We start from the raw sequence: 23327 nt of genomic DNA on the forward strand, positions 1-23327 counted from the left end.
ACTTTAAGTGGCCTTTGGAGCTCATTTTTATTTTTTGTTGGTATTATTTTTTGAGACCTCATGCATACTGGCCTAGGTCGTTTTACCTGAAACCTCTGTAAGTATCAATGTAAGTAAATCACAGTGAACCAGCAGTGGTCTTGAATGAGTTATGTTTACCATAGCAGCATTCTTAAAGCCACGTTTTACTTTATTTTTGAATTCTTTAAATATAGCTGTGGCTTGACTTACGGTAGTGGGATTTAAAAGGTACCATTCTTGATTAATCAGTATTTCCATTATGAAATGTAATGTTGTGAGTGGTTAGGGTGACGTCAGTCTCCCAGCAAATATATCTTTATCACTGCCTATAAATAGACTGCGGGCTACTGCAGAAAGTGCTTCCTCATACCAAGAGAAAAGGTTTCTGCAAGAAACGAAACTGAGAAGTGCGGAGCTGGCCCGGCAGCTGCTGTGTCTCCAGCGACAGCATTGTCACTCGGTGTCACAGCTGCCACTGAGGGACACGGCTGGGGAACCCTCACCCAGCTCCTCTTTGCTGTAGATGAGAGATTCTCTGTCACTTCACAGAAAGGCTGAGAAAGGTGTAAATCTCCAGGCTGGAGAAGATCTCAGTGTCACTTGCAGGATCAGAGCAGCTGCCTTTGCCCAGTAACACCAGTATGAACACCAAAGCCTTTAAATGTGGAACACACTTTATCACACACTTTATAAATACAATTGATGGGGAAATGAGAATTGTCACTTGCTGCGCTCATAAAATGATATACCTATAACCATCTATCTGTGTATATACACACATATCAGTATATTTTTTTTAATAAGTGTATATAACACACATCCCCATCAGTGTCCCACACCCCCTATGTGGTGCTTTAGCTCATTCTTTCAAGGCACTTCATTGCCTTTTGCTGCCCCAAAATTCTGGGCCAACTTGCTTCAACCAGCAAAGCCCCAAGTGATGGCCCCTCCCCACCGACAAGCTGACCAGGCACCACAACATGTAATTTAAATATTCCTTCTTTAATAATCTACATCCTGGTATTAACAGTAGCTCCAAAGGAATATACAGCTGATGGTTTGTTTTGTTTTGTTTTTCTCTTCTGCCCCCATGTCTCTCCACATCAGTAATTCCTTATTGCTGCAGACTTCTCTATCCCCTGGCGCCCATCGGCCACGGTTAGATTTAAGTCTGCTAATTATCTTAAATATAAAACAGAATGCAACTGATCCCCTAACATTGCTGTAGTAATAAAAAATAGAAAAGGAAAAAAGAAAAGAAAAAAGTTTGTATCTTTATTGCCAGTGTGTGCCAGTAACTGCTTTTTCCCTTACAAAAGCCCTGCTCTTTGCACTGGTTAAGGCTCATGTTTCCCTCTCTGCTGAGGGCCAATCCTGATCTGATTATTCCTCAGGCTGAACAAGGGGAATTTAAAAAAAAAATGGTTGCAAGAAAAGCCCAACAGTTTCCCACTTTAAAAACAGTTCACAGTTGTTTGAAAGGGTCTCAGCAGTACAGTAGAGCGCTACATTTACTGAAAAATTCTAGTGCTGATAAAGAGTAAAAAAAAAAAAAAAAATTAACCCGAAAGAACCCCAAATTAAATAAAACCGGGAGAGCCAGTTGGCAGGGCAGGGGGCGGAGGGCATCCTGTGCCGTTGGGGGAGCCGGCCAGAGCCCCCGCTCTACGGAGAGGAATCGAATGAAGAAAAAAAAAAAAAAAAAAAAAAAAAAAATTTTTTTAAAAAATTTAAAAATCCAGTTTTCCAGGCCAGGTGGTGAGGAGACCCCGCGCACGAAGGCACGGCAGCGCGAAGGCACCGCGATCTCTTTAACATCCAGTCAGCTCCCGCTAGAAGTTCACCCCGTGAGGTGTGTCCGGGCCGGCGTCTCGCTCGGGCTGAAACGAGAGCAGAATAAAGCAAAAATATCAGTCGCTTGTGCTGTGAACACCCCCCCTTGCCGTCTATATTTACCCCGGGGACCCTACCTCCCCGTGGCCAGGCTTCTGGGCCAGGGGCGGCTTCTTGAGGATGCCTCGTCTGGGCGCTGGTGCCGGCTTTGTGTCCCCGTCATCCTCCGCCAAGTCGCAGGGCCCGGCCAGGGCGTAGTGCTGCTTCCTCAGCTCGCCCAGGCGCACCCGCTCGCCCTCCAGCCGCTTCTCCAGCTCCAGCACCTTCACCTGTGCCCAAACAGCCATCACGGACCCTGCGATATCCACCCCCTTCAGCCCCGGCGCTTCTGCCGAAGAAGGGACTCGCCGTGGGTGGGTCTGCGTCAGGACTCAGCAGCAGATGAGCTCTGAAGGTCCCTTCCAACCCAAACTATCCTATGATTCATGGCCGTACCTGTGTTTCCATCTCTTCCTTCTTCAGTTTGATGAGCGACATGCCCGAGAAGTCCATGGTGTCTGTGGAGAAAAGCAGGGTCCTCGCCCAGCGCATCCCTCGCATGCCGAAGTGCAGCTGGCTGGACATCTTGGCATCTTTGCCGAGCCAGAAAAAGGATTTGGGGTGGGTTTTTTCCTTCAATTTCCTTGCAAAAACCTCACCTTTCTCCTCGATCTGCTCTTGCCCCGACTTGGTGGAAGCCACCACATTGGCCGCCATCTCGTTGACGTTGCGCGAGCACTCCTGGAGCCGGCTCAGGTTCCTGCTGTTCTTCTCAGCTTTCACCTGCAAAGAGCATGCAGATGGCTGTGGGTCCCCACCACAGCCACGTTCTGCAGAGACACCGAGCGCACCATGTCAGAACGGCCCCTGGGCATGAAAACCTGGGGCTGAAAAGGATGGACGGACAGAGGGACACACACTTATTTTTGCTGATCCCATCAGGGCCAGCCAAGGTGACCCCTGCAAGGCCCTTCAGCCCCAGCACATGAGCTGAGCACACATGGATAAGCAGCACTGGTGAGGACAGAGCTATTTTTTTCTTAACCATGCTCTTAATTTTAACTCATACACTGTAAAAAGCAGAATGGGTCGTCCTCCCCCCAACATGCATCCCCATTTGCTCACAGAAACCTCTACACATCACTTTCGCCCACATCAACAGGAAAGGTGGCAAGGACCAAAATCCATCACCCTCAATGCTGGCTGCTGCAGTTGCTTATTTGGGGCTTCCTGCTAGTTATTTAACATTTTCTTTATATAATCAGTTTGACAGGAGGTTTAACACACCTTTATTTCCAAGGCAAGCCCTGCTATGTGTTGGAATACTAATGCAGGTGAAGACACATGGACTAAAATCACAAACTGACTTGAAAATAGTAAGAGCTTCCCCCTTCCTCCCTGCTCCGGCTGCAGCACTGGTGAACACAACAGCCATGCACTGCTGCCCGAAACCAAGGGAACAAAATGACTTAAACCGGACAAGCTGCGCGCAGACGGTCCCGCTGGGACACTCACCTTGGAGGCAGCCACCAGCTGGGCCGTGCTCGCGGCGATTTCATGGGAGCAGACGATCAGTTCTTCGTATTTGCCCGTGTGCAGGACGACTCTGTCTGCTGACTCTCTGCGTTACCGATCAGAAGGGAGGTAATGTTAGAGATACTCGCTGTGCACTACAAAGCAAGTTTACCTCCTGCTATACCCTTAGAAATCAGCATCAGACTTGGAAGCAGCAGCTTTGTCTGTGATTACTTAAAGCTCATTTACAAAGCAAATTACTAAAGCCCATATTCAGAAGTTTTGGATGGGTATAAAATATAAAAGGAGGCAGGATTGTGTTTTTATAATGAAGTGGCTGAGATTTTTGAAGGTTTGTCCAAACGAACATCCATATTTCCCGCACTGGGAGGGGGATACCCTGCCCTGATCCAACCGCCCCGTCCACAACCATCTGAGCAGCCACCAGGAGTATTTGATTGCAGCAAGTGACTGGTCCAACATGGACTACGATGCTTTATAAGGAATCAGCAATAAAGCTCCATGCAGACCCAGCAGCGGGACAGTTGGGGTTGTCGGGTGATGGAGAAGCACGGGCTGGCCCTGGGTACGAGCACAGGGACAGGTCGCGGTCCCGGGTACCTACACGAGCTGCGTGGCCCCCCAGCCCACCGCCTTGGAGGCAGAGATCAGCCCTTCCGTCCAGCGCGAGTTCTTGGCGTAAAACTCTTGAGTTGTTGCTGCCCCCTGTTGTTAAGAGAATATTATGGCCTGTATCAACTTGTTTCTAATATACAACAATATATAAATCCATGGAAAATATCATTATAAAACATAACAATATATACATTCATATATAAAGCCAGAAATCAAGGGATTGGCAGCATTTCTATGCCCTTCAGGCTGCCCTTACTGCCCTGCTTAAACACATACCAAAAAAAAATAGCTTTGGAACCCCAAGCCTGCAAATTTAGGCTGGGTTTAAAACACACAAGGTTTTGCAAAGGTGACAGTGACGTGCGTGGAGAGCACAGGGCTGAGCAGCCTGTCTCCAGCAAGGGAGACGGGACTCCCCCACTAACAGGGGAAAGTGCAAAATCAATGTATTTCTGCAAATTGTGGGAAATGCCCCCACATTTCATGTCAGTGCAGAGAAACGAGTGTAGAGGAGGGCTTACCCGGCCACTTTCTACTATCTCCTTCTGCAGGTTCGTAGATGTCATTACAAGAAGTCTAATAGCCTGGAACGAAGAAAAGCAGGTTTTGGTGTTTGATGGGGAATTTATAGAGAAGGATCGATTCTGCTGATGGTGGGAAGTTATGGTTTTGCACAGTCTTTGTTATCCCAGCTAGGTTTCTGCAGTACTGACCTTCATTAGGTCTGTGCAGGAGTTCAGAATCCTGTAGGGAAACAAGAAAAAAAGTGTTCAGTGTCTTCCAACAGCACGTCCAGGGAAGAAAGTTTCTCTTCTAAAGAGAATTTTGTGCTCAGCACAGGTTATATGTGCAGCTTTGGAGCAAAGCGCAGCTCAGCAGGGTACAGGCATGAGACAGAAACCTCACAACTCACCGCTCGTTCACTTCAAGCTTAACACCGGAGCTCTCGTTTCTGGCCTGGCTCATCATCTCCTGTCAGGAAACATGAGAGGAAGGTTGGATATCGCGTTGCTGCGAGGGCGAGCAGGGTGGAGAAGAGAAGGACACTTTGCTGCCCCAAAACGGCCCGTCCTGCAGCTTCGTCTCACCTCTATGCGCCTGACAGCATCCTCAATTGCCTCGGAGGTGGAGGCCATCTCCTTCTCAACCATGTCCCCCAGCTCTTCTTGCTTGATGTCTAAACTCTTGGGTCGCAGCTCCTGCCGGAGGAGGCAGCAGCCACCAGGAGGTTTCAGGCGGAGGGAAAGAAGGGAATATTTGCAAGGAATAACAGCAAACCAAGGTATTTGACTCCCCTTTTTTTTTTTCCCCACTAAGTAAATAAAGCTGCAGGAGCAGCGTTCTGCAGATCGCGATGGTGGAGGCACGTGTGCCACCAACTTGCAGCAAACATGGCACAGTGACCTCAGACGTAATAAATGCCCCAAATCAAGGGGAAAAAACTCAATCACAGGAGTAGTTTTGGCAGGGCAGGGTTCCAGAGGGCTCTGGGGAGCTAGTGGCCTTTGATTTAACAGCAGTTAAATGGAAAAGATTAATGGGGGCTTCACAAAAAGAAATATCTGAAAGTTAGGAAGTCTTATTCCACAAGGGCTGTGGGGCTGAAAGACTCCAGCTGATCCAAGGTGACTGTCCCTGTGGACTGCCAGAAGGGTCTCGGTGCCTGGAAGCTGAGACAGCTCAAGAAAAGCACCAGAACCTATGCATATGGGGGACAAGCCACCCCAAAGTGCCCACTCCAACCCGCCTCTCCATTTTCAGCTCTGGACAATGGTGAAAGCCATATTTTTCTTTTTTTCTTGGAAAAAGTCTGTCTTTCGCCTCCCTGGGTTGCACCCAGAAGGCTGCAAGCAAACAAACATCCCACCTCGACAAACAGAGGCAACATCCTACTGCATTAACCGACTGCTTTGAGTTTTCCTTTAGGAAACACCAGTGCCAGTAAATAACTTCCCGCCAGCGCTGGGTGGGAAGCGGGGGCGCGCTGGGCTCCATCTCCTACCTGGGCCAGCTGCAGGACCCCCCGCAGCGCCCGCCGCACGTCCCCCAGCTCGGCGCAGCCCAGCGTCTGCTTGTCCTTCAGCTTGCCCAGGTAGTCCAGGCTCTGCTGCCCGCAGTCCCGGCACGTCTCCGTCAGCCCTGGGGAGGGGACGGGTCAGTGCTGAGCCCCCCCCGGGCAAGGGGGCTCCCCATCTCAGCCTGGCCGCCCTTCTCTTCTTCCTCTCTTCAGTCACGTAATCATAGAATCACAGAATGGTTTGGGTTGAAGGGACCTTCAAAGTTCATCCAGTGCCCCCCCTGCCATGAGCAGGGACATCTGCACCAGCTCAGGTTGCTCAGAGCCCCGTCCAGCCTGGCCTGGGATGTCTCCAGGGATGGGGCATCCACCACCTCTCTGGGCAACCTGGGCCAGGCTCTCACCACACTCAGCATAAAAAATTTCTTCCTCATGTCCAGCCTGAATCTCCCCTCTTTTAGTTTAAAACCATCATCTCTTGTCCTGTCGCAACAGGCCCTGCTGAAAAGTCTGTCCCCGTCCTTCTCATCGGCCCCTTTTAAGCACTGAAAGGTGCAATAAGGTCTCCCTGGAGCTTCTCTTCTCCAGGCTGAACACCCCAACTCTCTCAGCACGATAGAAATAACGCTGAGCATTGGTAGCATCCAGCAAATTTCTTGCAGAAAAGCATAAATGAGTTTCCATGAGTAAAGCGACATTCCTGGCCCAGGAAGGGGCATTGGAAGGGAGGGAATGTCAGAGAGCACAGGGAGCTGGTGGGACGGTGGGAAGATCTACCCCACACGCAGCCTCCACCCGAGGGGGCTTTAACGCAGCCACCCCAAAAACAAGCCCCATGAACAAAAAGCCCCCCCGACACCCGCTGCATCCACCCACACACGGCACTCACGGTCAGCGTGGTCGGTGGGAGCCAGGTGGGACGTGGCGCTGCCATTCACGATGGTGTCGGCCATCAGGTGTGCGAAGAGGGCCAGAGCCCCCACCAGCCCCGCGGCATCTGCCCATGAGAGGACATGGTCAGGCGCTGCTGATCGGGGCACCACCGGCCATGCCCTGGGAGCTGCAACCCCCCAAGGGATCAGTACAAGCGCTTGGAGAGGTCGGTACTGACTCCTCCGGCTTGCAGGTTGCTCCATGAATGAGCACACGGGGACTCCTCAAATCCATCCCCCACGTCCTCCCATCACCAGGGCATTGCGCACTTGCCAACAGCCCCAAAGCAGCCGGGGGCTGCTGGATGTATGAAAATAAAAGCAAGATGCAAGCGATGCCACCGGTCCCAGCCCCAGGTACCTGCCATGGAGGCCACGTACTGCGCGTGTCCGTTCTCCAGGCTGCCCGTGGACTCCAGCGCCGCCTGCGCCCGGCTGAGCAGGTAATCTGCAACCAATTCAGCTTTGTTAGCGCAGGGTCTGAATGAGCAGGAGTGCTGACTTCACGGGGCACCACTGAGTGGAAGCCAAGATGGTTTGAGTTCTCACAGCCCCGGCTGGGGAGCAACACTAAAATTTGAGTCATTAAAGCCAAATAATGCTGAGACCAGAGCTAAAAATTTATCCCTGAGAAGTCAGACTCCAACCTCGAGTGTGATGTTTGGTGGGAAAAGGTGCCTGGAGGTAGCGGAGATGCAACATGTGTCTCAGAAGAAGGGGCTGTGGGTCGCAGCCCCATGGTTGAGCAGGAGGTACCTGGGGAGCTGGTGCAGCGGACATGCAATGGGTCATCCAGCTTGGCCACCGCATCCCGGAGGATGTCCTCGGCCTCCCGCACCGTCTCCTGCAGGATGCCGAACTGCTCGTCCAGCAGCTTCTGCTGCAGACTCTGCTCCTGGTTGCTCTGTGGGGCAGGAGGAAGAGACGAGTGGCACAATGGGGACACAGGGCCCCTGTCACCATGGTCCCATCACCAGTGTATCCCTCGAGAGCCCATTTGCAGAATCAGACCCAAACACACCATTTTTACTGGTGCAAGTCACAACCCACCGGCTACATTAGCGATGGCTGAGCCCCCCAACTGCTCAGCACCCCAAAAACACGTCTTGCCCCGGCGAGCGGAGGGGCGGTGGGCTCTGCACACAACATCGTACCTTCTCCAGGAGCCGGCCCTGCAGCTCACGGATCTCCCGCGTGGCCTTGTCCGCCTCCTGGCTCCGCTGCAGCTCCTTCTCCTCGACGAGGCCACGCGCGGACAGCAACTCGCACTCCTTCTCGCTCACCGACCGCCTCAGCGCCTCCTTCTCGGCGTGCAGAGCCTCCACCCGGGCGCTGAGCTCCGTGCTGGCCTGGCCAGTGGGGACGGGAGAGCCCTGTCACTCACCTGTCACCATGTCGCAAGCCCAACGGTTATGCAGGGGGAGCTGAGGACATGCCCAGCTCATGACACTGATGGAGCGGACCCACGTTAAGCCCCGCAAGGGCTGTTTGTGCCGCAGTGGTGGCAGGGACGCCGTCCTGCATGACAGGGACGTGTGATGGGGATGGGGGTGCACCCCGTGCCCCCCACCTCGTACCTGCTTGGCGTGGCTGAGTGAGCGCTGTGCCTGCTCCAGCTCGTCCCGCCGCGTGTCCAGCTCCTGCCGCAGCTGCTCCAGCTGCACGCTCTGGTCCTCCAGCTGCAACCGCACACCGCGCCGGGGGCTCAGCTGCTGCCAACGCGCTCCGGCCCCGCTCCGCACCGGCACACAGCCAGGATCGGGGGAACAAATCCGGCCGCGTTTTGCAGGAGGGGTTTTCGGTGTCTTGGGGGGGGGTCTCCTGAAAAGGCTCATTTCCCCAAGGCAGGAATTTTGGGAGCGACCCCAGCTTGGGCCCCAGAGAGCAAAAGCACCCAAACCTATCAGTTTGTGCTGTGGCATTTTCTCAGGGGAAGAAAAGGCAGATTTGGGCAAGAGGGAATAAAGCGTGCATTAAATAAAACTTTCCTGAGGAGCCAGGGCAACTCCTTCCAAAATCAACACCAACCACCCCTGCACCCAAACTGTGCACAACCGCCACGTGTCCCGGGCTGGGGAGGGCTCGGTGCCGGGCGGCGGAGCCCCACGTGGGGGGAAGGACCAGGCTGTGCCGGCTCACCTTCATCTCGGCCTCTCGCTTCACCTGCTCCACCTGGAACGCCAGTTGCTCCTTGACGCGCGCCACCTCCTCCTGGCTCTGCTGCGTGACCGTCAGCTGCTTGGCAGTGTCAGCGTTCTGCGTGGGGAGACGGGGTTCAATGGGTGTTCAGAGGTGGGACCCTGGCCATTGCTGCACTCATTCTGGCCAAAGTCTGGCTCAGGGGATAGCTCCAAGATGTGTTTCTCACGGCATCTGACTGCCAGGGGACACAAGGCCAAGTGCCGGGTCCTGCACTTGGGTCACAACCACCCCAGGCAGCGCTACAGGCTCGGGGAAGAGCAGCTGGAAAGTGCCCGGTGGAAAAGGACCTGGGGGTGTTTGTTGACAGTGGCTGAATATGAGCCAGCGTGTGCCAAGGTGGCCAAAAAGGCCACCAGCATCCTGGCTGGTACCAGCACTGGTGTGGCCAGCAGGCCCAGGGCAGTGACCGTCCCTGTGCTGGACACTGGGGAGGCCAAACTTCAAATCCTGGGGGCAGTTTTGGGCCCCTCACTATAGGAAAGCCCTTGAGGTGCTGGATCAAGTTCAGAGAAGGGAACAGAGCTGGGGAAGGGGCTGGAGCACAAGTGTGATGGGAGCGGCTGAGGGAGCTGGGGGTTCAGCTGGAGAACAGGAGCTGAGGGGAGACCTTCTGATCTCTGACCTGCCTGAAAGGAGCTTGGAGCCAGAGGGGGTCGGGCTCTGCTCCCCAGGAACAAGCGCCAGGACCAGAGGAAACGGCCTCAAGTTGCGCCAGGGGAGGTTGAGGCTGGATCTTGGAACAATTTCTTCCCCAGAGGGCTGTGGGGCATTGGAACAGGCTGCCCAGGGCAGTGCTGGAGTCACCATCCCTGGAGGGGTTGGGCAGATCAGAGATGAGGTTCTCAGGGATGTGGGTTAGTGCCAAGGTTGGGTTAATGGTTGGACTTGATGATCTTGAGGGCCTTTCCCAACTAAAGCGTTTCTGTGATTCTATGAATTCAAGGGGTGCCCCCCGCCCAGTGCACCCACTGGGTGCAGGACGACGGGACCGGGACAGGTTGGGGCTGGGCACACACAAGCCACACCAGCAGTGGCAGAGGACGAAGGCAGTGGTGTGTCCCTGCCTGGCACCGGCAGCAGCATTACCTTCCTCAGGAGCTCAGCGTGTATGTTGATGAGCTCACTGTGCTTCTCCTTCAGCTTCGTGTAGCGGATCTCAGTGGCACTGGCTTTCTCTGGAACGGGTTGAAAAACCATCAGCAACCGCGGTGGGGGTGTCCCGCAGCCAACGGGTGCTGTAGGGCACCTACTTTCTGCTTCAGCACAGAGTCGCTGGGACCTGTCACTGTCCTGCTTCACCCTCTGCAGCCTCTCCAGCTCATCCCGCAGCTGCTCGTTGTCCACCAGCGCCTTCTGCTTCTGCTTGCGCTGCTCCTCCACTTCGCCCTCCAGGCTGTTCACCTGTGCCTTGAGCTGCGTGATGTACCGCTGCGCCTGCGGGACACCACGGGGGACTTGGGGACAGCCCTGCACCACTGCCAGCAACGGCTCTGCCCTCCCCAACATCCCTGTCCAGGTGTGATTTGGGAAAAGCAGCCACGAGATGCAGATGAAAGCTGTCCCCTCGGCACCTGCAGCCACCCCGTCCCCACTGCAAGCAGTGGGTGGGGATGCTGAGGGACAGGTCTCATGTGTCCCCTCCCCAACCGCATCAGGAGTGAGGTTCTGGCACTGGGAGAGGCCCCAAAACACGGCACTGGGTGCCAGGACCCCACTCCTGCTGCATCCCACTGGGGTTGCCATGCTACAGCACCAAAAAACACCCCACTCTCCCACACCTGCTGCTCCCCAGCCGGGCTTTACCTCCAGTTTAATCTTCTCCATCTCTGCACGGAGCATCTCCACCTCCTTCTTCAGGCTCTCGATCTGTGCGTCTCTGCAGAGAGAGGCAGGTTGGCCCCACGCCACAGTGTCCCCACTCTGTGCCACCACAGATCTTCGTACCTGTCGTCCCGAATGCCATTGGGTGGCGCGAAGGTTTGCTGAAATATATCCGAGGTGATCTGGAGAAGACAGAGGGTGTCAAGCTGAGCCAGGCTGCAGGTGCCTGTGCCCCCTGTCCCAGAGTCCCCATCCCATGCCCGGGTCCCCATCCCATTCCCGTGTCCCCACCTGCGGCTCTGTGGTGGAAGCCGTGCTGATCTCAATGAGGTTCTCCGGCTCCTCGTCCTCAGGGGCTTCCTCGGGGATGACGACCACCGGCTTCACGTGCTCAGCCAGCGCAGACGCCCGCAAGAAATTCGGAGGGCTCTGCAGGGACACAGAGTCGTGGTGGCATTGCCTGGGGTCTTGGGGACCACCACACACAGACCCCCAAGAGGAGGGAGGTAACTATCCCCCTGCTGCCGAGATGGGCTGGTGGGTCCCTCCGCAGCGTCCCCAGACCCCAAACCCACCCGTGGGGACACCCTCATGCACACCAAACCCACAGGGTCTCTAAAGCACCATGTACAACCAAAATCCCACCGTACCTCCGGCAGCCGGGGGATCTGGATGAGCCGCTTGAAATACAGCATGTCGGATGCTTTCTTGAAGAAGTTTTTGAGGCTGGAGAGGGGGGGAAAGAAAAACCACTCGCAGGGAAGGCAGGGGGGGCTTGGCAGGAGGGAGGGGACCCCACCACCCACGTCGGCCCCGGGTTACCTGCGGAACTGCTCGTGGAAACGGTCTCGGTGGCCCTGCAGCGTGTCAGCTGGCAGACCTGCACAGAATCACAGAATGTCCCGAGTTGGAACGGACCCACAAGGATCATCCTACTCCTGTCCGTGCACCCCTGCAGCAATGGAGGGGACAGTTGGGACTGATCTGGGGCCACAAATTTATTCACACGTGTCCGGATGCCTCCAGCTCCGAAAGCTGGTGGGTGAAGGCCAGAAGGGAGCGGGATGTGAGCGGTTGGGATGGCAGCGGGGTGTCCCCACCCCTGGCGCAGGGACCAGGGAAAGGCAGCTGTGAGAACCACAAAATACCCACGCGAAGCCCCTGGTGCCACACTGCCCAGCAACAGAATCGTAGAATCATTTCGGTTGGAAGAGACCTTCAGGATCATCAAGTCCAACCATAACCCAACACTGGCACTAACCCATGTCCCTGAGAATCTCATCTATGTATCTTTTAAATGGTGACTCCAGCACTGCCCTGGGCAGCCTGTTCCAATGTCCCACGACCCTTTCCGGGAAGAAATTGTTCCCACGATCCAACCTAAACCTCCCCTGGAGCAACTTGAGGCCGTTTCCTCTCATCCTGTCGCTTGTTCTTTGGGAGAAGAGACCAACACCCTGCGCAGGGGGCTGGTGGACCAGGATTCATCAAGAACCAATCACAGAATCACAGAATGTCAGGGATTGGAAGGGACCTCGAAAGCTCATCCAGTCCAATCCCCCTGCCGGAGCAGGAACACCTAGGTGAAGTTACACAGGAAGGCGTCCAGGCGGGTTTTGAATGTCTCCAGAGAAGGAGAATCCACAACCCCCCTGGGCAGCCTGTTCCAGTGTTCCGTCACCCTCACTGAGAAGAAGTTTCTTCTCAAATTTAAGTGGAACCTCTTGTGTTCCAGCTTGAACCCATTACCCCTTGTCTTACTGTTGGTTGTCACCGAGAAGAGCCTGGCTCCATCCTCGTGACACCCACCCTTTATATATTTATAAACATGAATGAGGTCACCCCTCAGTCTCCTCTTCTCCAAGCTAAAGAGCCCCAGCTCCCTCAGCCTTTCCTCATAAGGGAGATGCTCCACTCCCTTAATCATCTTTGTTGCCCTGCGCTGGACTCTCTCCAGCAGTTCCCTGTCCTTCTTGAACTGAGGGGCCCAGAACTGGACACAATATTCCAGATGCGGTCTCACCAGGGCACCCTTTTAATTCCTTCACCCTGGCTGTCTCTGTGGGATGGAGCGGGTCCCTAAAGCCCGCCTGGGATACAGGGACATGGTGACAGGTGTCTCCATCCACACAAGCCTGATCCCCAAGCCCAGCCAGAAGCCAAATCTGGGAAAAGACGAGTGCAGGGCCCGTCCCTGGGGACTCACAGGAGTGCAGCTTGAACATCAGCTTGACGGCGTAGTGGTAGAGGTGGCTGCAGTCCTGGATGACCTGGATGAGGGGGGCCAGGCGGCACTGCACCGCCGACATCTGCGACACGGCCATCGAGGTGTTGAGCTGCCTGAAAACTGGAGGGTTGAGCGCGGTGAGGTGCCGGCGCCGTGCTTGTGGAGCCGTCCTGTGCCGGGAGACTCGGCTTGATCATTAACCACCACGGATGTGGCTTTGCCAGGACACGGGGTAAACGCCAGGGTTGTTGCCCGTCCTGTCCTACTGAGCTGGGAAAATCCCCTCTCCGTGCAAGTAAAACACCCAAAAGTGGCACAGTGGCAGAGGGAAGGGGTGTTCAGCTCTGCCCCTGATACCCTGACCCCAAAAATGAGGGATTTAACGCCAGGATGATGCAAAGGCAGGAGAGCTGAGCCTCAGGAGCTGCTGCTGCATGATGCAGCCAAGGGGTTTTGCTCTGCTCTACAGGGTGTTTCAAATAGATGGACCCAATTTCAAAGCTGTATATTTCACAACGGAAACATGTTACAATTACACAAAAATTTACAAACGGTTTAATGAGTTATCACGTTTTAGTAACCTTTTTATAAATGCTCTATGTTCCCTCCACCTGCTGTATAGACAACATCGAGATGATCATTGAATTCACGTCAAAATCTTTTTGAAACACCCATATTTAATGGTGCAAGGAGCTGGGAGAGGATCCCAGGGCAGGGGACGGACCCGCTGGCACCGCGGCCTCGCCTGCCCCGGCTTGGAAACAGATCCCTTCCCTTGGCAGAAATCCAGCCAGCACATCCACGCTGGCTTCTTCCCTGCTCAGCTTTAAAGTATTTATGAATAGAAATTCTCTGTATAAGTGGGTCAGGAGGAGAAGCGGGAGGCTGATGGGAGCCGGGAACATGGTCTCTCCTGCTGTGCCCTGTTTTCCAGGGCAGCTCCGTGTTCCCGACCCACGACTGAGGAGGAAACCGCCACATTTTTAAGCCATCTAAAAATTCCTGGAGCAGGAGGTGAGAGAAGCAAACACGGGCAGGGGCCTCCAGCCCTCCCCAGAGGAGAAAACGAGTATTTAGAAAGAGGTACAGCCTCATCCTCTGCTTCGGGGCGATAGAAAGGATTTGGGTAATGCATACGATTAACATGGTTATACCAAAAAGAAATAAAAACATATTTCAGAGCAGCAGCACCGCTCTGAAAACAACACTCTGCATTGCTCAGGTGGGCTAAAACCAGCCACGTTCCAGAAATATTTTCCTACAACCGCCTCTAGAGAGCATCAACGGGAATCTGGCTGAGAAACGACCTCAGACACCTCAGAGGAGGAGGAGGAGGAAGGACCTGAGCCGCCGACCTCAGCCCAACTCCCTTCCCGACCAAAGAGCGAAACTATTGCTCAAGAGCCCTGGGGCGAGCGGGAGGAACCTGCCGCCTCCTCACCTGACTCCGACAGCTTCAGCTCGCAGTCCAGGTAGTCAAACAGCTCCACCGTCAGCTGGAAGCTGCCAAAAAAACCACCAAAAAAATCCCATCACGCAGCAGCAGAGACACCCTTGCTCCGGCTGCTCATGTTTGCTGCAGGTGCCCGCACCAGCGACAACTCAGATTGATAAGAATTGGGTGGTTTTGCTCCCTGAATTTATGCTCCTCATCACTCTGTGGGTGCAGGAGGAATCGGGCACCATCCAACCAATTTATGAACCACCGATGGGTGCCCTGGACAGGAGCCATTTCTTGAGGAGGACGCTGCCAGCCGGGTGGCACAGAGCCGGCGACCACGCCAGGATACTCACATGTTGTTCACGTCCGTCCCCGCCGTCTTTTCCAGCACCTCATCTGACACCTCGAGGCCTGGGGGAAACTCAGGATGCTTGTGAAAGGAAAAAGGAAAAAACACAGTAGTTGCTGCTGCTGTTTTTTGCTGATGTGACACAAGCCCCAGTGCAGCCCCGTACCCTGGCACGGCGGGGTGTGGAGGCAGCAGAGGGTCTCACCTTGACGTGGAAAGAGATCTTGGTGAGGAGGAGCCGTGTGTAGATGCTCACCAGCTGCCCGTACCTGTCGTGCAAATGGCCCTGCCAGAGACACGAGGGGAAATGCGGCGAATCCCGAGCGATGCAGCTGGATCCAGCAGAGCCCGCGTGTGCCGGTGACCCTGCGCCAGCTCTACGGCTCTCACCCTCTTGCCCTTCACCACGCGTGTAACCATCACGACGGGCTATTTCAGGTGATGCTTTGCCCTCCCCATGCCCATGATATTTTTCAGCACCCACCTCCAAACCCCCTGGAAGGCGCAAACCTCCACTTCCCCCCGCTCACCCACAGGTCCCCCGTCTCTCGGATGTTGCTGCGGTACCGCTGGCAGTCCTGGAGGACCTGGGGACAAAATCGGCAGGGATGGGGCATGGTGGGGCTGGCATGGAGCTGGGCAAGCACCTGCCCTGAAGCTGGGAAGAACGCGGACCCGGCCCCTTGTGCCGCTCCGGCTTTGGGAGCAGAAGTTTAAACCCTTCAATGGCAGCCGGAGGTTGGGGCTTTGCATGGGAAGGTTTCAAAGATGTGAGATAACAGAGAACTTCATGGCTTGGAAAAGGTGGTCAGGACAGGGAAGGAAACCCCCCATTTGAGCAGAGGAACGTCGGCAAGTGCCAAAAATTTAGTTTCCAATGGGACACTCACATTAGGGTGGCCGTCGCGCAGGACCTTGTGCAGGACGTGGCAGAATTTCCAGCTGAGGATGGCACTGCTGGGCAGGGGCAGCCCGATGGCGTAGGACCAGAAGGTGAACGCTCCCTTCTCGTGGTGTGTCCCCAGGATGATCCCTGCCCTGCGGTCAAGGCCAACCGGACACACACGGGAGCAGGGGACAGGCTGGGCTGGGGACTGTTCCTGGTCAACTTGCATTAAAAAGGGGACATGCACCGAATGTACCGCAGGCACAGAGATCAGCGGCGCGATGCTGCACCCGCAGATCAAACCCCATTTATTTTCTCCTGGTGCACCTTGCCCTGCTGCAGGGCACACCGGGGCCCTTTGCATTTTATTACCAAAGAAATGCTGATTTATTGCACTGCTTTTTTGCATTTTTGCTGATGGACAAACCTACACGATGCCACCCCCTAACCAAGCTCTGAGGGGTCTCCTCTCTCCCAAACCTGCCGCGGCTGCAGCCTGCGAGGTGAAACCCCTCCGGCCTCGGCACTGGATCTGCTCCACGCTGCCCAGGGAAAGGATACGGCGGGCATGTTTCTCCTTCACCGGTGCCTCTTGCGTATTTATGGCTTTGCTGATGCTGATGGCCTGGGAGAGGAGGGGAGAGCAGCTGTCAGAAACGGCGTCACCCTCACGGCCGCCCTGTCCCCCCCCCGAAGTGAAGCACTGGTGCTTTTGGGGAATATCCTGAATTTTATAACACATTTGTCACCTCAAAGCCATTTGTGACTCAAAGTAGGCTTTTTTATCCACAAACCAAGCAGCCTGTTGAACCCCCCATCTCCAGCACGATGGGTCGGAGCTGGGCCCCACCAACCACGCTGCCGATCTTCCCGCTGTCCCCGTCCCGGAAAATAAATTCTTGCATTTTTGCAGCCTGAACTCAGCATTAAGGCACAACAGCGAGATGCCAGATTCCAGAGTTGTTTGTCTAATCACAAGGAGCCTTTGAACCAGGGGGGCGGTGGGGGGTTTTCTGATGCCATTGCTGTGAGCAAACAGCACCTGGGGACACGCAGCCCCCAGGCAAGGAGGGAGCGGTGGTCGCGATGTTCATTTCAACGGAGCAAAGATCCAGAGACGTGTGACCAGCAGGGGAGGATTATCTATATTTTAATGTATTTGATCAGAGCACACTTTGATTTACAAGCTTGTTCCGACAGACCTCAGACAGGGGTCGGTTGTTGCATGACGACGGGCTGTAAAACCGAGTTGCTGTGATCGATGAGGATCTCCCTCCTCCTCGCTGGGTCCCCGGTGGCGCTGCTTTGCCCTCGCACAAGCGCCCGGGCTGTGCCCGTGAGCCCTCGGTCACCGGCAGAGGAAAAGGTTCCAGCCGGGAGGGCAGGAAGCGGCTCCGCCGCCAGCGCTCGTGCCGGAAGAGAAACGCGGTCCCTCCCTGCAGCCCCACGAGCCGTAAAACCTTATAAAAATCTCCTCTCCCCTCCTGGGGAAAGCACCTGCTTTGACACGGCTGCTTGTCTCTGAATTGAGGTGTTTTCTTGCAGGAGGAGGAAATCGAGAGCAAGTTATCGAGTGCTCCTGACTTATGCAGGAGGAACCCGACACGCTGCCGAAGGGGCGATGCTGCAGGTGTCAATACACCCAATCTGCCCTGAATCAGCCCAAAACTACCATGCCCACAAGGTGGGCACAACAACGCTGTGAATGCATCCCAAAAAGTGAGCCAGTCCCAAAACACCGAGCCCAGTCACTGGGAAAAGATGCTGGGTTTGCCCTTCCCGCCGCGGGGGAAGCCCCGGCGTTACCCCGCCATGTGGGGCCATAAAGCAGCAGCGGAGTTAAGCCGGCGACTTGCTGTAATCCTCTTATCCCCGAAGGTTAATGAGCCTGGAGTGCCCGGAACAGGCACTTGCAGCAGAGCTGCCTCTCCCAAAGCTGCCGGCACCTCCGCAACCACCCAAAAACCTGGAGCAGGTGGAGATGCTGCGCCCCTGACCGCGGCTCAGACGGCGAGATGTGCCACAGGTCCTCAGGGCTGCTGGCATCTCCCAGTACAACACCGAAGTGATGGCTTATTGAGAGAAAGCAAGGTTTATCATGTGCCGGAAAGCAACGAGCTGGTGGTTTTGCAATGCAGGGCTTGGAAACACATCTTAAAGCGAAGAGCTGCTAAAGGGGTTATTGCATCTTATGGAGGTGCTTTGCACAGAGGGGAGCAGGGCAGACACAGCTCCCAAACCAGGGTTTTCACCGCCCACCGTGTGCAGGAGCAGCGTGATGTGCTCATCCCAACTCGTCATGCTCATCCCAACTCACCACGCTCGTCCCAACCCACCGGTGGGAGCCAGGCTCAGCCTGGAGCCCCGCGGGGCTGGGAGGAGGCGATGCCAGAGGGGTCGATGTGTGAGATGAGGGCAGACCCCCCAGGAAAGGAAACACTGCCCCACATACCCGGGGACAGGAGCTCGACCGCCTGGCACTGCCTGGCAGGACAGGGATAGGGCTAGGACCCATCTGTCCCATCCCAAAACCAGGCTGTAATTCCCATTGGTGCTTGTGGTTTTATTGCGTTTATTGCCCATAATTTCATTTCCAGCCCGACCAGCCAAAATTCAGCAGAGGAGCTGCCGGAGAGGCTGGTTTCACCCTTGGTGGTTCAGCACAGAGGTTTCACCTGAGCCATTTGATGTCCAGCACAGCGGAGCTGACCCTGCAGGGGCAGCCCCCAGCCCACCCCCAGCACCACCGTGACAGGGACACCTCATCCAGCGCGGTCCCAAGTAAACCATGGTGGCACTGAACCAATGCCAGTCCCTCGGGGCTGCCGGCTCGGGTGTGCTTTCATAGGCTCCAAACCCCGGGCTGGCCAGGAGGTCCCCAAAAAGGAGATGGTGGGACCAGAGACAGGCACGGGTGATGCTGCAGCTTGGGACGCATGTGCCTCTTCACGACACCCCTGCCCAGAGAGGCTGGGCCGTGGAGGACGGCTCCAAAATGGGGAGATTCATCCTCAGCCTGGCCTCTTGGGACATCATCGGCATGTCTGGAGATGGGCAGGTCCCGGTTGTCACTGCAGATACGCAACCAGCCCGGCCAAAACTTCATGTCACCTGCGGCCGGTTCCGCACGGCTGCCGGGGAGCGGAGCAGCCCCAGCCCCACCGGTGGGGGGTCCAACCCCAAAACCCGCCCAGCTGCGGGAGCCCACACAGGTGCAGCCCGAACACCTTACTCACAGCCCTCACGTACCAAGCCAGTGACTAAAGCCGGGATCAAAGCGCCCAAATGAAGGAGTGCAGTTTACATCCACCCTTTCTTTCCAGGCTGCTTTTAATTACGGCGTGATCCTCCCCGCCCACGGCTCCCCAAAACCCCGGAATCCCACGGGGACGCAATCCCCACCCAGCAGGTGGATGTCGGGTCCCAGCGTGACACTGGAGCAGGGAGTGATTTTTTTGGCAGCAGGACACTGAGCTGGAAATCTCCCCGGCCCGGCGGCACAAAGGCTGCCAGATCAGCTAACCTGCAAACGGCTGCTCTGGAGTTCCCTTCCTAATGCTTTTCCATCGCAAATTACACCAAAAAAGCCCCACTCGGTAGTCACACCATATTCCTGGCGGCTCCAGAGCTCGCTGGATTTTTAACTTTCTTGTTTAAAAAAAGCAAAAATTGGCTGTGGGAAAGAGCAAGTTTTGCCTCCTGCCAGGCTGCAGAGCGAGTGCCCGCTGCCGGATGGCGGCTTCCCACCTCCCACGCGCGGCTGCTCCAAGGGGGATGCCTCCATCACCCTGACACGAGGCCTTGAAAAGCATTTTCAGGGAAAGCGGGTGAGTTTCGCATCACCCATGAGCACCCAGGATCACACCAGGGCCAGCAACCCCCATCTGCACCCACAGGCACCGCCCCGACCCTTGGTGGAGAAAGGAGATGGGGCGCTTGGATTTGGCACCATCATTTTCCAGGGTGGTGGGAAATCCTCAGCCAGGAAAGGCTCATACAGAGGATGTCCCACCGACCTCCCCGCGAAACAAAGGTGACCAGTAGCCATCTCGCTGGCAGCTATAATTAGACATAAAAGGCAGATCGATACCCACGTACTGACATTGGAACCGTTTTGCTCTCACTCGAAGCACCGCTATGAGAAGCCGCATTAGGATAAAGCCCCTTTAGGAGAGTTTTTCAGCAGATGCTGGAAAAAAAGGTCACTCTGGGTGGTGGAAGTGACCGTCCATCAGCAAGCCCCAGGTTGAGCTCTAACGCAGAGCGACCACCCGCTCGCCCTGTACATGGCTCTGCCACCAGCAAAGTTGCACCCACGTGGGGCACAAATCCCACTGAAAAGCCCAAAACATCACAGAGCGGTGGACGGGAGGGAGGAAGGACACGCTCCTGCTGCTGGCACAGGCTGCCCTTCGGCGCACAAGGCAGCGCTTGCGCCGCGATTATTTATCAGCAGTGCCCAGCGGGGCAATTGAAGGAGACGTGTCCAGAAGGAACCGGAATTGCCGGTTTTCTCGTGTTGCTCCCCAAACCCAACAAGCTCCATTTCCTACCCAGCACAGCTGAGCAGCACCGTGACCCCACGAGGCCCAAAGTCACCACCTGGCTTCGCTGACGCTCTCCAGGACTAAACTATCCCAGGGGCTGGGGAAGGACCAGCAAAGGGGCAAAGGAGAAAAACACCTGCAATTAATTTGCAGGCTGGAAAAAATCAGATGGGTCAGAAACGCCTGCTAGGAGGTTGTCATTATTTTTGCTGGGGCAGCGGGTGAGCCTGTCCCTCTGTCCATCTCTGCCCACGGCTGTTGGAGTGATTAATTTCCCGTAAGCCGTACACCAGCTCTGTCAGTGCCCGAGCATCGCCCATCCCACGGGGGCCCCAGGAAGGGCTATGGACATCCCCATGCAAGCCAGACACTGCGGGGCACTAATGCGTTGGGGCTTTGTTCTCATTCTCCCACCCCCTCCGGGACCGGCCACCCCGACCCCCCCCGGGGAGACCCCACGTGTGACCCATCCCCACTGCCGAACAGCTCCCGGGTTTGTCGGGCAGCCCGTGGCACCACGGGGCTGGGACCGGCACCGAGGGGCATTGCAGGGATGCGGAGATGCTGGGCAGCGGGCGGTGGGCACCGGGGGGCTCAGCCCCGTCTCTTCCCTGCGGCGGCCCCGGGCTTGGCCGCGCTCCCGCCGGCACGGCCGGGGCCATAAACTTTCCCTGTTTGCTCACGGCCGTGTTTACCTGCCGATAAGGCCCGAGGGGTGCGGGGGACACACACCGCCTGCCCGGGGCTCTGCTGCCCGCCGGGACGGCGGCGCACGGCGGGGACGCGGCCCCGGTGCCCGGCCCGGGGGCAGCGGGAGGAGCCGGTGGCCACGCGGGACCGTCCTGGGGCCGCGGCGGGAGGAAGCGGCGGGGCAGGCGGGGGAACGTGCGCCGCACCGGCGGCGGGGACGGACGGACGAGCGGACAGACGGACAGACAAGCGGACAGACGACGGCCGCGCCGCGCCGCCCCACCGGGGGTCCCCGGAGCCCGGCGGGAACCCACCTCCCCCCTCCCCGGTAAGCCTCCCCGTGCAGCGCAACCCGAGGCGATGCCCCACGAAGCGGAGCGGGCCGGTCCCGCAGCGCCCCCAGCCCGAGCCGGCACCGGGAACCGCAGCCGGTACCGGGGCACCGTCCCCGCCCCGCTTCCGCCGCCCTTGCCTGGCTCTTGTCGAACTGCTCCCGCTCCGCCTCCAGGCTGTGCCCGCCGCGCCGGCTCAGCACCCGCGCCGGGACGCTCTTGATGCTGTTCATGGCGGGGCCGCGCTCGCCGGGCTCCGCGCCCCGCGCAGCACCGCCCGCCGCTCCCGCCGCTCCCGCCGCGCACTGCGCCCGCGCGCAACGGCGCCCCCAGCGGCCGCGCCCGGCCCCGCCCGCCCCACGCCCACCCGCGGGCAGGTGGGACCGCGGGGAACCGGGAGGGGCGGCCGAGCCGCCCCCGCCCCGCTGCCCGGACCCACCGCGGCTCTTCCCCGGTTCACGAAGCTGCAGCCGCGGCGCTTCCAGCTCCCGCGTTCGTCTTGCCGCTCTGCCGCACTCACCCGGTGCCGGTTGTACGTCCCGTTTCCAACAGCACAACAGACCCATCTCCATGCTGCTCCGAAGAAACCCTGCAAGTGATCCGGGGCTGGACCAGCTCTGCTGGGAGGACAGGCTGAGAGAGCTGGGGGTGTTCAGCTGGAGAAGAGAAGCTCCGGGGAGACCTTATTGCACCTTTCAGTGCTTAAAAGGGGCCGATACGAAAGACGGGGACAGACTTTTGAGCAGGGCCTGTTGTGATAGGACAAGGGGTGATGGTTTTAAACTAGAGGGGAGATTCAGGGTGGACATAAGGAAGAAATTTTTTTCACACTGAGGGTGGTGAAACATGGGCCCAGGTTGGCCAGAGAGGTGGTGGATGCCCCATCCCTGGAGACACCCCAGGCCAGGCTGGACGGGGCTCTGAGCAACCTGAGCTGGTGCAGATGTCCCTGCTCATGGCAGGGGGGGCACTGGGGGAGCTGGGAAGGGCCCTGCAACCCAAACTGTTCTGTGATTCTATGAAACACACATACAACACACTTAAGAGACTCAGAGCTTCACCACTACCCACTTCTCAGCCTTCCGGTTCAAAAAGTCCAGCAGCAGAGAGCAAATCCAGCCCAGCGGAAAGCGGGCTGCAGCTGAACGGCAGCTTTGTTTTCTTTAATAATAATTCAGCACAACAATACAATACCAAAGGCACTCCCTGGGGTATTTGTAATGCTTCCAGAAATAAGGCAGTCCGTCTGAGGCAGCTTGAGTTTCGATACGAGCCTCAGAGCAGGTAGATAATACAGTTGGTTTGAAAGCCACTTAGTGCCCAAGTAAATTAACCCCGATATTCCCCTTCTTCCCATCCTACAAATCTGGAGCAGCCCTGAAACAAACTCTCAGGGCTCTGCGGATCCTTATTGCATCGCTTGAGCTCAGTTTTCTATATTGATTTTAAAGCCATCAGCTGAGATTTTAAGTTCACAAAGGGGTTCGGAGCCTTCACCCACTAACGCTAAACACATTTAAACTGGAAAGGGCAGCTCCCACTAGGAAGCTGCACCAATTTCTCCAGGGTTTGGCATACGCGACAGTCGTTGGACAGCTTTGAGATGAGTATCGCGGTATTCCCATCGGTGGCTTTTGGGGCAATTTTTGTCATACCCACAGCAGCTGATTTTGAAGACGGAGCCTGGAAAGTTTCTCTGCAGGTAGAGGAATCAAATGCACTTTAAAGGCTTGTGGAAACTTAAAAAAAAAACAAACTGAGAAGCTGAGATTCCCTCTGCAGGTAACGCTTGTGGGCAGGGAGGGAAAGAGTTGGGAGGACAGCGGCTGTGATCAGAAT

At 56.3% G+C, this 23327-nt stretch overlaps 1 protein-coding gene across 1 annotated transcript; it reads right to left on the reverse strand.

The window, feature by feature from the left end:
• Positions 1 to 1022: 1022 nt before the first annotated feature.
• HIP1R (huntingtin interacting protein 1 related) lies at positions 1023 to 21778 on the reverse strand. Its single transcript, XM_065646108.1, has 32 exons — positions 21629 to 21778; positions 16481 to 16544; positions 15924 to 16066; positions 15564 to 15620; positions 15239 to 15319; positions 15038 to 15114; positions 14685 to 14746; positions 13223 to 13363; positions 11839 to 11896; positions 11667 to 11742; positions 11308 to 11445; positions 11140 to 11198; positions 10999 to 11071; positions 10446 to 10629; positions 10282 to 10370; positions 9133 to 9249; positions 8571 to 8672; positions 8148 to 8342; positions 7750 to 7897; positions 7355 to 7441; positions 6951 to 7058; positions 6047 to 6183; positions 5133 to 5243; positions 4958 to 5016; positions 4758 to 4788; positions 4566 to 4628; positions 4034 to 4134; positions 3409 to 3514; positions 2553 to 2676; positions 2350 to 2411; positions 1992 to 2183; positions 1023 to 1901 (listed from the first exon to the last, which is right to left on the reverse strand). Exons 1-32 carry the CDS (start codon positions 21719 to 21721, stop codon positions 1854 to 1856), a joined length of 3186 nt encoding a protein of 1061 aa, XP_065502180.1. The 5' UTR covers positions 21722 to 21778; the 3' UTR covers positions 1023 to 1853.
• Between the last annotated feature and the right edge of the window lie 1549 nt (positions 21779 to 23327).

This window comes from Caloenas nicobarica, chromosome 16, assembly GCF_036013445.1.
Source record: "Caloenas nicobarica isolate bCalNic1 chromosome 16, bCalNic1.hap1, whole genome shotgun sequence".
Classification (NCBI taxonomy): Eukaryota; Metazoa; Chordata; class Aves; order Columbiformes; family Columbidae; genus Caloenas; species Caloenas nicobarica.

Excerpts from the sequence above, each read along its gene's own strand:
- HIP1R (XM_065646108.1), bottom strand. The coding sequence starts at position 21,721 with ATGAACAGCATCAAGAGCGTCCCGGCGCGGGTGCTGAGCCGGCGCGGC. Across the intron at positions 16,067-16,480 it reads GAAGGAGAAACATGCCCGCC|GGATCATCCTGGGGACACAC; the intron begins GTATCCTTTCCC and ends ACCGCAGGGCAG. Across the intron at positions 10,371-10,445 it reads ACTCTGTGCTGAAGCAGAAA|AGAAAGCCAGTGCCACTGAG; the intron begins GTAGGTGCCCTA and ends AACCCGTTCCAG.